Source organism: Carassius auratus, chromosome 20 (genome assembly GCF_003368295.1).
Source record: "Carassius auratus strain Wakin chromosome 20, ASM336829v1, whole genome shotgun sequence".
NCBI lineage: Eukaryota > Metazoa > Chordata > Actinopteri > Cypriniformes > Cyprinidae > Carassius > Carassius auratus.
This window is the reverse complement of record NC_039262.1, coordinates 2316496-2330299: the sequence shown is the minus strand read 5'-3', so window position 1 is coordinate 2330299 and position 13804 is coordinate 2316496. Positions and strand designations below refer to the sequence as shown.

The window sequence follows — 13804 nt, the reverse complement described above, 5'->3', positions numbered from 1 at the left end:
TAATTTCTTATGCTCACCAAGGCTAAATTTATTTATTTGACCAAAAATACAGTAAAAACTGTAATATCTTAAATATTAACTAGTAACTTTTTTTAACTTCAGTTTTTAAACTTGAGTTTTTTATTTTTTTAAAATGTAATTTATTCCTGTGATACAAAGCTGAATTTTAAGTATCACGACTTTTTAACAGCAACCATTTTTTAATGATTCTTTGATCAGTAGAAAGCTTTGTTTATTTGAAATAAAAATTCTTAGTAACATTATAAATGTTTCGCCATTTTAATCCATCAATATACTTCATCTTTGATGAATAAAATAAATAAATAAAGTACTGACTCAAACATTAAAAAAAAGCATTCTGTATAAAAAGACAGAGAGATAGATAGTGACAAATAGCTACTGAATCTACTGAGAGTCTCAGTTTCATTTCATTAGTCATCCAAGGTTGTTTTTATGATTTTACTTATGCACCAGAAAATAGTATCATACTAAAGCTGACTTCTGTATCGATCCATACCCTACTCAAGAGCATTTGAAAGATTTGAAAGTGCTTCTTACGACAAAGTCTTTCCCATTGCCACTGGCGTGGTATCCGCTTTCAGAAGCCAGTGATTGCAGGTTGAACTCAAAGCCAGTGTTGGGATCTTTCACTGAGCAGGTCTGTAGACAAACAACAAGAGAAATAAGAGAATAAATCTTTACAATTCCATCCAAGTCAGTGAATTTGTGCAAAAATGTAAGTGGACCTGGTTGGTGGACTCGACGGTTGAGATGGCGCAGGCAGCTGCTGTGTCCCAAACCAAGTCAACGGTGCAATTCTGGTTCCCAAAAAAGTGAGGACCAGATGACTAAAGAAAAAACAACAACATTGTTCTCAGTGTTCAAGCCACTGATTTATAAGGAGCAATAAATGAGTAAAAGGGCAGTATTGACTCACTGCTGTCCCAGATGAGCAGACAAAGTGGATACGAGTTGTGTAAGTGGTCATCACTCCATCTGCTTGACACACTGAGCCATTAGTGTACTCCAACATTAGCTGGTTCTCTTCCATAATCACTGGCCCCTTCTTAGCAATGCCTAAGTTACTGACTTCTACCTTCTCAGACAGGCCTTCCTGTTTGGGTAACATGCACACACACACATTTGTTGTCAGTAGTGCAGTTTTTTTTTTTTTTTGTAACATTTTATTTTAGATCAAGTCATTCCAGTATCTCCAGAGAGTGAACTAACCTTGTCAGCCACGAATTTCACCTCGCAGACAGAAGCTCTCCGGTCACAGCCAGGCACGGCTTTAAGAGGCCGGCATATATTGATGTAGTACTTCCTCCGGGCGCTGGGGTCAGTGGAGTCCTGGATGGCGTGCCAGTTCCTACCACCATTAGATACTGACAAACTGCAGAGGGGAAGGAAACGAGAGATTTACTGCAGAGCCATTGTTGTTAACACTGTCTAGCGTTTTGATACTAGCATTGTCTGCATGTTGTCAAACACGTATAATGGAGCTATAACACTACCTAAAAATTATAATATATATAAATATATATATATATATATATATAAAACATACAGTATAAAATGTTTATATATAACATATTTAGTAAATAAAATGATTATGTAATTTCTTAAATATAGATTTAATTACTTAAAAAAAACAACTTTTTGATATTTTTGAAATAATTATTTGATTGCAATTTACTTTTATTAGAGCACATTTATATATATAAAAAATTTTTTTTTTAATAGTGGCTCCTATTTTAATTTAATATACACAGAAATATATAAGCTATCCAAAGGATGATTCACCCACAAAGAATGGCATTATTAAACCATGGCACATTTGCTTAACCAATCCCGAACGGCAACACTGGCTCAGCCAATGACATGAGCTTGGGTTGGGACCATCTGTTTGTTCAATCGGTGGCAGATGGAGGAAGTATTTAGTCAACTAAAGGATAAGCTTGACACAGCTATAGTGGCACCAAACTTGTTTTTAAAATGAACTCAAATATTTAGTAATACAGTGTACTCATTTCTTTAGGACATACCTGGACAGGTCGTATTGGTGCAGAGTTTTTGGGTCGGTCACAACACACTCATGTGGTCTCTCAGGACAGGCGTAGGAAGTGTACCATATGAAGTTATAAGTGTTCTCATCTTCTTTCTGCAGAAAAATGCTCATAAATGAAGGACCTTTATGGTTTGCAGACAAGACACAAGACTTATAATAATCTGAAGGTCCAATGCAAAGCCTGAGACAAAAAAAAATGCTTGACACACAAGCCCTTTATGCTGAAATAGCATTATTTGACTAGATGCTAAAAATATTTACCTGAAGGGGCTAAAAATATATTTAAGTGTTAACAGTCAGCAGGAACTGAACAAAGAAGCAGGTGCAATACCTGAAACTCTGGTTTTCCTGGACCAGCCTCTCTGTCACAGAGGAAGGAGATGTGTGTGGAGCGCTGCGTGTGCCGCTTGTCATTGTACTGAGAGCCATTTCTGTAGGTCAACTGGATCATGCCATCATAGTAAGAAAGCTTGGAGTTAAACTGGCCGAGATTCCAAGAGCTTGTGCCACTGCAGAGAGTGAACAAAAAAGGTTAGCTCCACCCACAGCAGAATCTTATTGGTTCAAAAATCATGCCCTCCATATTTGATGTTCAACATGCAGCTATGTTGTGATTGGCTGAGATTCTAGTGCTTACCTCTGGTCAACTTGACAGGCCCCTGCTGTATCTGGACACTGTGCGGGCTTCACATTGTCACACACATTGATGAAGTAGTCATACTTGTCAACGGACATGTTATAATAACCTCCGCTAGGTTTCCGAAGCGGGGAAAGGTCAAATGAAATTCCTGTAGTGAAAGAGAAGTACATTTAAAAGCAGCTCAATTAAAGGCAAATAAACGCCATAAACAGCCTAAATCGAAAGCCACTAGCAATAATGAAGCAGAACGTTAACATTTTTTTTTTATTTCCTTTAGAAATCTTATATTACAACATTAGTTAGTTGATCTGAAATAATGATTGTGCATTAACAGATGTCAAGCATGTCAGTATGCCAATGAGCGAACTGAACTTATTTACAAAGAGCATTTTTTTATTTCGGTTGTGCATGTGCACTACTAATAATAATGCATAAATAAAACTACAACACCACTGTCCTGTACCTGCTTGTGGGTCTTCCACCTTGCAGTCATCACCTTCTGCTTTCAAAAGGACGCAGGCTGAAGCGGTGAACCACTCAAACTCATAGATGCATCCATCACTGGACATGCTCGTCAGGACTGGAGCGCTCTCAACATCTCCAGGCTTACACTTCAGAATGATGATGGTTTTCACTTTCATGTTCTCCCCACATTTGTCTCCATCAGTGTAAATGAGTATGATGTCATCACCCTCTGCTGCCTTTTGCGGTGGAATCTTGAATTTGCCCAAGTTCATGGTTTTCCCATTGCCTAAGAGAAGAACATTTGTGTTCGAATAAAATGTCCAGAGTAAGACAGAACAAAAAAAAAGGTTTTATATCTTGGAAATCATTTCTAATGATGCACGGACCAACTGCACATATTGCTGCATCCTCGGGGCAAGATCTGGTCTCCCCGTCTTGGATGATTTTATGACAAACATTGATGTAAAAGCGTTTCTTATCAGACTCCGCTGTCTTGGTGCCATCCACAGCCTCCCAGTTTTGAGATCCCTCTGATTCTGAGAGAAAAACATTTACAAATAAACAAAATAAGGTACTTTTTGAGAAGTTTATAGAATGTTTCATATTTCAGAAAACAGGTTTTAAAGTTTTAGCATGTGATCTTTTATTTTACGCCCCATCAAATATTAATGACTTAATATTCAAATGAGCTTCCCCACCTACAGTACAACATTTTTTGATTTGGCCTTTAATGTAATTTCTGTCTGTTCCTCATACAAAGTGGTAAGCAATTTATAGTGCATTTTTTGGAATTTTTTTTTTTTACTTTCCACAGAAATTTCTTTTTTAGGTGAACGTTTCTTTTAGAAATTAGGCAATGTTTTGGCATTGTGGAGTACAAATAAGTAAATAAATAGACATATAGATTAGTCAGAAGGATTATTCAGCTAGGATGATTTAAATTGATCAAAGGTGACTAAAGATATAATGGCAAAACAATTTAGATTTCAAATAAATATTGTTCTTTGAACTCAATTCATTACAGAATTCTGGGGGAGGTGGGGGGAGCTTTCACAAAAAAAAAAACACAATCCAATAGAAAAGTTTATACATTGTTATTTCACAATATTCTAAACTTTATAGTGTAATTATTTACTTGTCATTAAAGTACTAAAAATAAAGAAAGTAACTACAAAAATCAAATCAAGCCACAAGTTTGACTTCACTTCCCAGAACACAATCATTTCATCTCTACCTGGGTAACGCGTAAGAGGCGACAAATCATAACGCTTCTTGTGGTCTGTGACTCGACACATCAGGTCTTCCTTCTCCTTCACACATGCGTACGCTGTTTGCCAGTCAAAGTAATACGTGCAGTCAGACTCTCCTGTAAAAACCGGCTGGCCATACGCTGCAAACCACAAGCAGTGAGCGAAACATTTTAAAAACCGAATTTCCGATATGAAACCATCATCTCACATTGTTAAATTTCCTTCTTTTTGGTCCACATCCAATCAAACTTCCTCAATCAGGCAGGGTTAAAAGAGAAGCGCTGTGGTCTAATCAGCACGTAACTTCACGAGTCGCTGTGTCACTCACCAGCCGTTGCATTGCACTCAAAGTTAATGATGGTCATGCGCAGGAATCCAGTGCTGCATCTGATGCCGTCTGGGTAGATTAGCGTGAGATCACCATCTGAATATCTTAAGAAAAAAAGAAAAAAGGGTTATGACTGCTCTTCAGTTTAAATTTTCACTGTAAATCAGTAACACAAGCTAAGACGAACCTCAGAGTCTGGTTCTGGAATCTCCCAGCAATCTTTTTCTCATGCCCTTTGTCTTTGACTTGGCAGGCAGAAACGTAACCTTTTCCATCAAAACACTCTCCAGCTCTGGTCTCCCCACACACATTCAGATAGAAGATATAGGTGTCCTGACCATTTTTGGCCTCAGTCATATAGGATTTGCCAGAAGCTAAGAATAAAGAAATATGACGAATGGTAAAGCAATATATTTGGTAAACAAGTACTCGATCAAATCAAAGATGAACCACAACTGTATGGACTTATCGGAGAAGGGATTTTTGTTTTTGCTAAACTCATGGTATGTTTGATTGTTTACCATGAAATTTTCACCACACTTGTTCTCAAAGTTCCTGTTCTTAGTTTGTCTTCAGTGGGAAAAACAAACTCAGTTTCCAACTAACTGCCCTCCGATTTATCTCCGTAACAAAAAGTACCAAAATGTACCATACCAAAAGAGGACATGGTACTGTACCAATATCATGTTCTTAGACCTTTTCATCTCTGACGCACAATGAAGTAACATGTAAATTTCCACAGTAAATAAATGAGCTTTAATGCTTTGGTCTCAGTGTTATTTTAAACTACTACAATATTTATTAACATTTTAAATTAGCTTCAATGTTTTAGTAATTTTGTGATTTTGCCAGTTTGGATTTATTTGTTCGTTTTCGTCATTTTAATACTTGAAGTTAAACTCATTTTATTTCAGTTAGTCACTAAGTCAAATTGCATAATATATTTCCACTTAAGTTAAAGCTTTCCTTTAATATTTATCTAATATTTTATTTCAATTAACCCACATGACTTTTAATATTACCACTGTACATGGACACTGGAATATGTGTGATTTATTCAGTTATTCACTTAATCCTTAAACACCATATCAAATCCATCACTTCTTCATTCTTACCACATAAACAATATTTACATCACTGCCTCTTACTAAACTAATAGAGTTAACTCACGTTTCATCAGGGGAGTAAGGTCAATGGAGATGTCGTGCTGTTCGCTGGTCAGTGTGCAGTTTTGACTCTCCAGGTAATCTCTGTGGCAGGCGTACTCAGTCACCCACTCGATCTCATACCGACAGTTCAAGCTGTTGATCATCTTTGGGTTACTTCCCTGTTAAACCATTGAGAAAACTGTGAGATGACCGAGTATAGCAGATATACTGTGATGAGATGAAACACTAGGCATCTTCTTACCGCCTGCCTTGTAGATGGACAAATAAATGTAATGGTCACTGCTGGACTGTGGCCATTACAGAAGGATGGGCCTTCTTTGCCTAGCTCATATCGCAGCTTTAGTCTTTAAAAAAAATAAAAAAAAAACAAAAAAAAAGAAGAGAGAAATTCAGTTCATGCTCCAGTTTTCTACATTGGTAATTTAAAAAAATTTCTTAAGCACCAAAACTGGATATTACAATTATTTCTCAAAGATCATATGACACTGAAATATTGTCTGCTTAAAGTTCGGCTTTGCATCACAGTTATAAATGACACTTTAAATTATATTAAAAAAGAAAACAAATATTTGATATTACAATAATGTTTCACAATATTACTGTTTTTACTCTTGGTGAGCATGAATGCGCCAATCAGCCTATTAACTAATTAGCTAATAAAATGAACGCATACTTGTCATTGGAGAGCAGCTCGAGTTGATGAACAGGCTGACCCATGTCGAAGGAGTCTTTGCCAGAGGTGAGACAGGCGGCAGATCCCTCGGGACAGGAGCTTCCAACACGGTCTGGATGGACAGACATCATCTTAAGTTATCTGCATTGCACTTCCAAATGCTTTAGATGTTTACATAAGAACCTGCTCAGATGCTTTGCAGATTGTTTTGTTTGATAAAGCAGCTATAAAATCAAAATATTGTTGACTGGGTGGCAAACTTTTGATAAGCTCCTACACTGTATGTCTTATATATATAAAGTTTACAGTAACTCACTTAGACTTCTGCATATATTGATGTAGAAATCAATTTCATCGTCTGGGTCATCAACCAGGTAGCCATCTGAGAGTTTTATCAGCGGGTTGAGGTCATGCTTCTTTCCATCCAAGTCAAAGACATAGCAAGGGACCTTTAAAAATAGATTTGCAAATAATGCATTGAGTGGTGTTGAAAAAAATACTCCCAGAAGCTTGAGACATTTCCTCTGTTTATATTAGCATAAGATATTAGACGAAATATCTAAAAACTAGTGCTATCAAATGATTAATCATTGGTCAAATGTATCGCTCAGCCCTATGAACTCGAATGTGTAGTTTACATCTATTTGTTTGAATGAAAATCGGTTTTCTTTTTAACATTTGCCGATGCTCAACTCAGGCTCCCGTAGTTCCGATTGGAATATTACATACATATATACATACACACACACACACACACACACACACACACACATATATATATATATATACACACATACATAATGTAATAAATTTTACTTATTTCAGAACTGATTAATCACTAAAATAAATATTATATATATATATATATATATATATATATATATATATATATATATAAAAACAAATATATATTTTATGATATATTTCTAATACATACATGTGTGTGTAATTATATATCCACAATAAATATACACAGTAGACACACATATTATGTAAACAAAAACATTTATTTTGGATGTGATTAATCGTTTGACAACAATACTAAAAACATAAATTTTTACATTTCATGAAAATGTGACTAGTGCTTGGATTAGCATAATGATAGAAAAATAGGAAATTGTTTCCCTCAAATGTTTTCACCTCAAATACTTTATTCCAAAATAAGTAAATAAATAAACACTGTACTAGTCCATTAAATTTGATTTACACAAATGTTATTGTTAATCTTTCTTTATGTAGATTAGGTATTGTTCAGGTCTATTTAGACAATGTTAAAATGATTTAAGACTGATGAGTTTAATTCTTGCTCAGACTGAGAACTACTGAAACCGCCAAACACACACACTTAAGAATTCACACCTTCCTCCATGTTAACGCTCTAACAGAACTGTCATCAGAAAAGTCTCATCATCTTTACTCACCTCCTTATGTGGTTTAAATTTATCACGTCTGCAGGCGGCATACGTCCTCCATTCAAAGTAATGCACACACTCAGAGACGGTAACAAACTCAGGTGTGCCCTTTAAAATAAATAAATAAATAAAATAACTCCCATGGAATCCATGGTGTGACATTTACTGAAAATAATGAAAATGTAAATGTGAAAACAAATGTATGCTTATAAATATAGATCTTTTTTTAATTAAATTATTCAAATATAAAGTAAACAATTTTGCATCAAAACAGCCTTAAGTTTTTGACCTTCACAAAGGAACTTCTGTAAAATTAAATATGCATTTAGGAAAAATAATCTATATTTAGGGGTACATTTCAGCACATTTAGATATAGATCAGCCACACCTACTTTCATTTTTTCATTTGTGTCATTTCTTCTTGCTCAGAAAGAAGGTGGACCGAAAAAAAAAACAGCCATGCAAATGTCACGCTCAGTTCACAGGAGTCCCTGACTAACAGCGCATGCCGAGGAGGTAAACTCACCATAGTCTTGCCGCATTGAAAGGTGATGCTGCTCTGAATGTTGCGGCTCTCGTCGTCTCCACATTTTACCGAGCTGTTGAAATCAAGCACAGCAGGCGAGACCTTCTGCAAGGAGAGCTCACCTATGGGGAAAGAAAAGACCTGGTTTGAACACAGCAGTGTGTCTGAGAGGAATAAGACATACGCTTTCATGATAATACAATTTTTTTCAGCAAGCTGGTAACACTATACAGTTATTAAAAGAACCGCTGGAAATTATTCTAATAAATGACCACACTATACGCAGTTGTTCGAAGGTCTTTTTCAAAGGTCAAAGGTCTTTTTCATTTAGCAGATGCTTTTATCTTAAGTGACTTACAAATGAGGACAACAGAAGCAATCAAAAGCACTTTTGACAATGCACCGTTCAGTAAAGCACAAGCAAAAAAGTATGTTTAAAAAAAACTGCTTATCGAAGCCCAAGAGTAAAGTTTACCAGCACATACAATTCAGTAAATGTATTTGAGCTACCCAACAAAGTATAAATATTACAGCATGTGATCTGGAGAGGTTAGAAGTTCACAGGCCAAAAGTCTAGCAGTGCACAACCCATGGGAACAAACCGCATGAGAAGATTACCTAATAAAAACTCAGCAACATCATAAACCGTTCCATAAACATGCCAACTAGAGCTAGAGGAACTATATCTGATATTTTAGGCCACTGGAAAACATTTAACATGTCTTGTGTGGAGAAAGAGAACATTATACTGCATACTATTAAAAAAACACTTATAAACAGTAATAAACGACACTGTAATAACTTGACATCCGTTTATTGCTATATTTAATTTAGTGTAACTATTAATTAAAGTAATATTCATATTTAGAAAGAAATCATTATGTGTGTACATAAATGTAAAATTATCTTATTGCAGCCACATAATGAAGTAATAAGTCTCAATTCTGCTCTGTTCAGGATGTGTTAAATCGTTTTGAGAATAAAGCATGACTTAATCAGCCTGATGTAACCCCAAGTAAGTGTAGCATATGCTTCAGACTTTTATTAAGACAGCAAACACAGTTAACGTGACAGGACTAACACTTATGATTTATTGTTCACGGTGTAACTTGAAAATTTTAATTACTGATATTTAAACACTGACACTTATTTACAATACAGCCATTTTTCTAACTGTCAGATTGTACTACTGCACCTGCTGCTAGATAACTTCGACCTACTTACTGTGAAACAAAGATATGACTGCAGGAACACAAGATAAAGAATACCAGGATATGTGAGCGAGTGTATACACACTAAAATAATGCAAACACATTCAGATGCAATGACAGTTCGACACTATTGTGTGAACTAGCATACATTAATGTGCCGGAAAGCCCTATAACAGATGCACACTAACCACAACAAAATGTGTGACACTGAGAAACAGTACGAGTATAATCACCACAGTCAGCATGAAACGCTATATAAATAGACATTACACACTGGTGTTTGAATGTTTTTCTTACTAAGTTACAAAATAACTTCTGTACTCTCTGTAATAGTGCTGAAAGCCGCTCATTAGGAATATAAGCAAGCAGATTTAATCATCAACATATCTCCAGTGTTTGTTCTGACAAGTGAAATGGATCCCTTTATTTAAATCTAGGGCTAACAGATGATTACGAGGCACTTTTGGTCAGCAGTGTTCAGTTGATGGGTTTGAGTCATGTGGAGGTCAGCTGACTAGCTAGATATGACCAAGTGCTCTGTCATGCAGCTCTCGCTTATGAGAGCAATGACCATGTGCTATAACAGCTCTGAGTTATACGGTTTCTATCTGCTCTGAAGACAAACATGAGAAGTATTTAGAATACTTCCTTTAAAGAGTTTTTATGTTTAACCTGAATATTCAGACTAAGCAATAACATTTATTTCTAAGTCCAACCAAGTGTTTGGGGTGACTTGAATCTATAGAAAATGGTTTTTATCACATGACCTAACTGATTAAAGAGCAAATCTTGCAAGAAAACACGTTAAGATCACATTGCAGTTTAAGCGTAAATGAAAAACAGGAACAGAGTCCTGAAAAAAAAATGCATCACTGTGTCAGTAAAAATATTAAAACAGCACAAAGGTCTTCAACATGGACCACAACAAGAAAAGTTTCCTAAGCACCAAATCAGCATATTCAAATGATTTCTGAAAGATCATGTGTTAATGAAGACTGGAGAAAAGATACTAAAAATTCAGCTTTGCATCACAGGAATAAATTACATTTTAAAATAAACTAAAACAGAAAACAGTCATTTAAAATGGCAAAATAATTAAATATAATCTTTTTACTGTATATTTGCAGCCTTAGTGAGCATATCTTAAAATTATGACAAAATCTCCTTAAAATAAAATCTTCTTTAGGACCATTAAGACCACACTGTCGTGTAACATTATTTCATAATGCAAAGTGATTCCAGATCACACTAGGCTAACATAAATAATGTTTTTCTCAAACAAAATTGGCAAAGAGACAGTACAACAGCAATGCCATAACAAATTTTAATTTAGAGAACCTGAGAATTGTTTTCTTATACAGGCCTTGGATGGTGAAAACCAGTGCCACTCTCACAGATACTGTCAATATCTATCCTAAAATTAATCAAATAATCATACGAACAATCGATTTTATAATCAATGATCACTATCCCACGGCAGAAAGCTGACAATTTAGAAAACAGAAAAAGATTCGGAATTGACAAAATGAAGATTATTAATTGTAGAATATATGTTATATTATATAAAAAAGAAGCAGTGTACATGTTTATGATTTTGCAGTTTGGGTGTGCATTGCCCTGTACTTACCCACGGACTGTGGCTGGTCACTCTTAAGCTTATGGGCACAGACCGCACTTTCTTTTCCACATTCTGTGTCCGGAGAAGAATCACAGAGCTTCAAAGTGTATCTCACATTGCTGTCTTGGTCAATAGCCTCCCATTTGTAACTTCACACACAAAAAGAAAGACACAATTTAAGTGGAATCCATTTCCAGTCAAATGACATCATTGTATAGTGAAACAAACTCAGTGCATAAACGAATGCATTGCTTTGTCTCAGGTGAGTCGAAGTATCAGTTATGATTTTATTATGTCCAGGTAACGTTACCTAGATGCACCCATGCTAAAGGGCCACAGCTATCATTCAAATATATAAAGCAAACTAGACCATATTTAAACACACACAATTCTTTCTTGACAGCTGTTTATATGATATCCATGAGGGTTTGCCAGCCAGCAGTGAACATTAGGTTTGTTCATTTATTAAAGATCTCACCTGCACAGATCCTTGTACCATGGGCTGTCCTCCGACTTCAGTGCCGATGACACACACTGAAGCAGTATGAAAGTAGAAACAACAGTAGCAGCGATGCCGCAAACCCGCACACGACCCATGTCTTAAACTAGGAAATAAATTAATTCGCAAAGTCCGACATGATACAGCAGTCCTTTCCGATCACTGTTCATTACCGTGTAGCAGGAGCCACTCGCTGTCACGTGACATGACACGTGGTACAAGCAAGTCACGGGGTGCGCTGCACTCGAATAAGTAGAATGACGACAGCATGAAAAGGACCGTCCTAAATAGGCGTGGCATAGCATGTTTTTAACGCTTCGCCGTTCAATCTTTCCACTGTCCTTACAATTGAATTTACAGAACACAGAATTTACAGTCGGAGGATCATTATCTTATCATTATAAAAACAATCTTCACACACTCAGCCAGTCATTATCCAAAAAAAAAAATTGTGATAGTGTTACTACCAAATCAATAAATATATTGTTTTGAGTTATATCGCATCTTCCTCTTCCCAATTTCCAACAGGGGCCAAGTCCTGTTGGAAAATGAAATCTGGATCTCCATAAAGTTGGTCAGCAGGAGGAAGCATGAAGTGCTCTAAAACGTCCTGGTATATGACTGTGTTGACCTTGGACCTCAGAAAACACAGTGGACCAACACCAGCAGATGACATGGTACCGCAAACCATCACTGACTGTGGAAACTTTACACTGGACAGCTGAAACCCAAGTCCTGCATTTGTCTGTGCGTAGTGGCTCTTGAAGCACTGACTCCAGCTGCAGTCCACTCTTTGTGAATCTCCTCTACATTTTTGAATGGGTTTTGTTTCACAATCCTCTCCAGGGTGCGGTTATCCCTATTGCTTGAACACTTTTTTTCTACCACATTTTTTACTTTCCTTCGTCTCTCTATTAATGTGCTTGGACACAAGAGCTCTGAGAACATCCAGCCTCTTTTGCAATGACCTTTTGGGTCTTGCCCTCCTTGTGAAAGGTGTCAATGGTTGTCTTTTTGACAACTGCCAAGTCAGCAGTCTTCCCCATGATTGTGTAGCCTACAGAACTAGACTGAGAGAACATTTAAAGGCTTTGCAGGTGTTTTGAGTTAATTAGCTGATTGAAGTGTGGCACGAGGTGTCTTCAATATTGAACCTTTTCACAATATTCTAATTTTCTGAGATACTGAATTTGTGATTTTCCTTAGTTGTCAGTTATAAACATCAAAATTAAAAGAAATAAACATTTGAAATATATCAGTCTGTGTAATTAATGGATATAATATACAAGTTTCACTTTTTGAATGGAATTAGTGAAATAAATCAACTTTTTCATGATATTCAAAGTACATGACCAGCACCTGTGTGTGTGTGTGTGTGTGTGTGTGTGTGTGTGTGTATATATATATATATATATATATATAAGCCTGAGACCATAGAGCAGCAGTCCCCAAACCCCAGGGCTGCGGACCAGTACCGGTCCATGCGTCATTGGGTACAGGGCTGAACAAGAAAGAAATAACTTACATTAAAGCTGCAGGCCAGACAGCAAGCAGTTTCGTCCCAGAACTGGCCCAGATCTGGCCCGTGTGAAATACATGCGGGCCAAATATGGGCCAGAACTGGGCCGAAACTGCTTGCTGTATGGGAGTTGGTAACTTTTGGTGCTCACGTCTAGCAGAACAACATTGTAGCCGGAGCTACTTCTCTCTGTTTACATCTATGGCCAGTCACGCAGGGACTGAGCTACTCTGTAGCGTTGCCATCACCACCAGACTAAAATAGTTTGAATATAAATACTTATTATAGGTGTACTGTAGTGATTTAGGATAAGACAAAAACACAGTTTGGACAATGGGTTCATGATGTACTCCCTCATTATATATTTTTCATGTTATGTTGTTGGCGCGATGTTACGAAGACGCTGCTAATAAAGTTGCATCCAAA

General features: G+C 36.5%; 1 protein-coding gene across 1 annotated transcript in view; it reads right to left on the bottom strand.

Moving 5' to 3' along the window:
• LOC113120488 (cation-independent mannose-6-phosphate receptor-like) overlaps nucleotides 1-11957 on the bottom strand; it is a 29225-nt gene extending 17268 nt beyond the window's left edge. The window contains 20 exon segments of the mRNA XM_026290331.1: nucleotides 559-660; nucleotides 747-848; nucleotides 938-1114; nucleotides 1231-1393; nucleotides 2046-2161; nucleotides 2400-2577; nucleotides 2706-2856; nucleotides 3172-3459; nucleotides 3560-3709; nucleotides 4408-4563; nucleotides 4752-4855; nucleotides 4939-5125; nucleotides 5922-6078; nucleotides 6162-6264; nucleotides 6594-6705; nucleotides 6910-7042; nucleotides 8015-8113; nucleotides 8532-8653; nucleotides 11370-11509; nucleotides 11839-11957. Coding sequence (XP_026146116.1) covers nucleotides 559-660; nucleotides 747-848; nucleotides 938-1114; nucleotides 1231-1393; nucleotides 2046-2161; nucleotides 2400-2577; nucleotides 2706-2856; nucleotides 3172-3459; nucleotides 3560-3709; nucleotides 4408-4563; nucleotides 4752-4855; nucleotides 4939-5125; nucleotides 5922-6078; nucleotides 6162-6264; nucleotides 6594-6705; nucleotides 6910-7042; nucleotides 8015-8113; nucleotides 8532-8653; nucleotides 11370-11509; nucleotides 11839-11957 — 2859 coding nt within the window.
• Between the last annotated feature and the right edge of the window lie 1847 nt (nucleotides 11958-13804).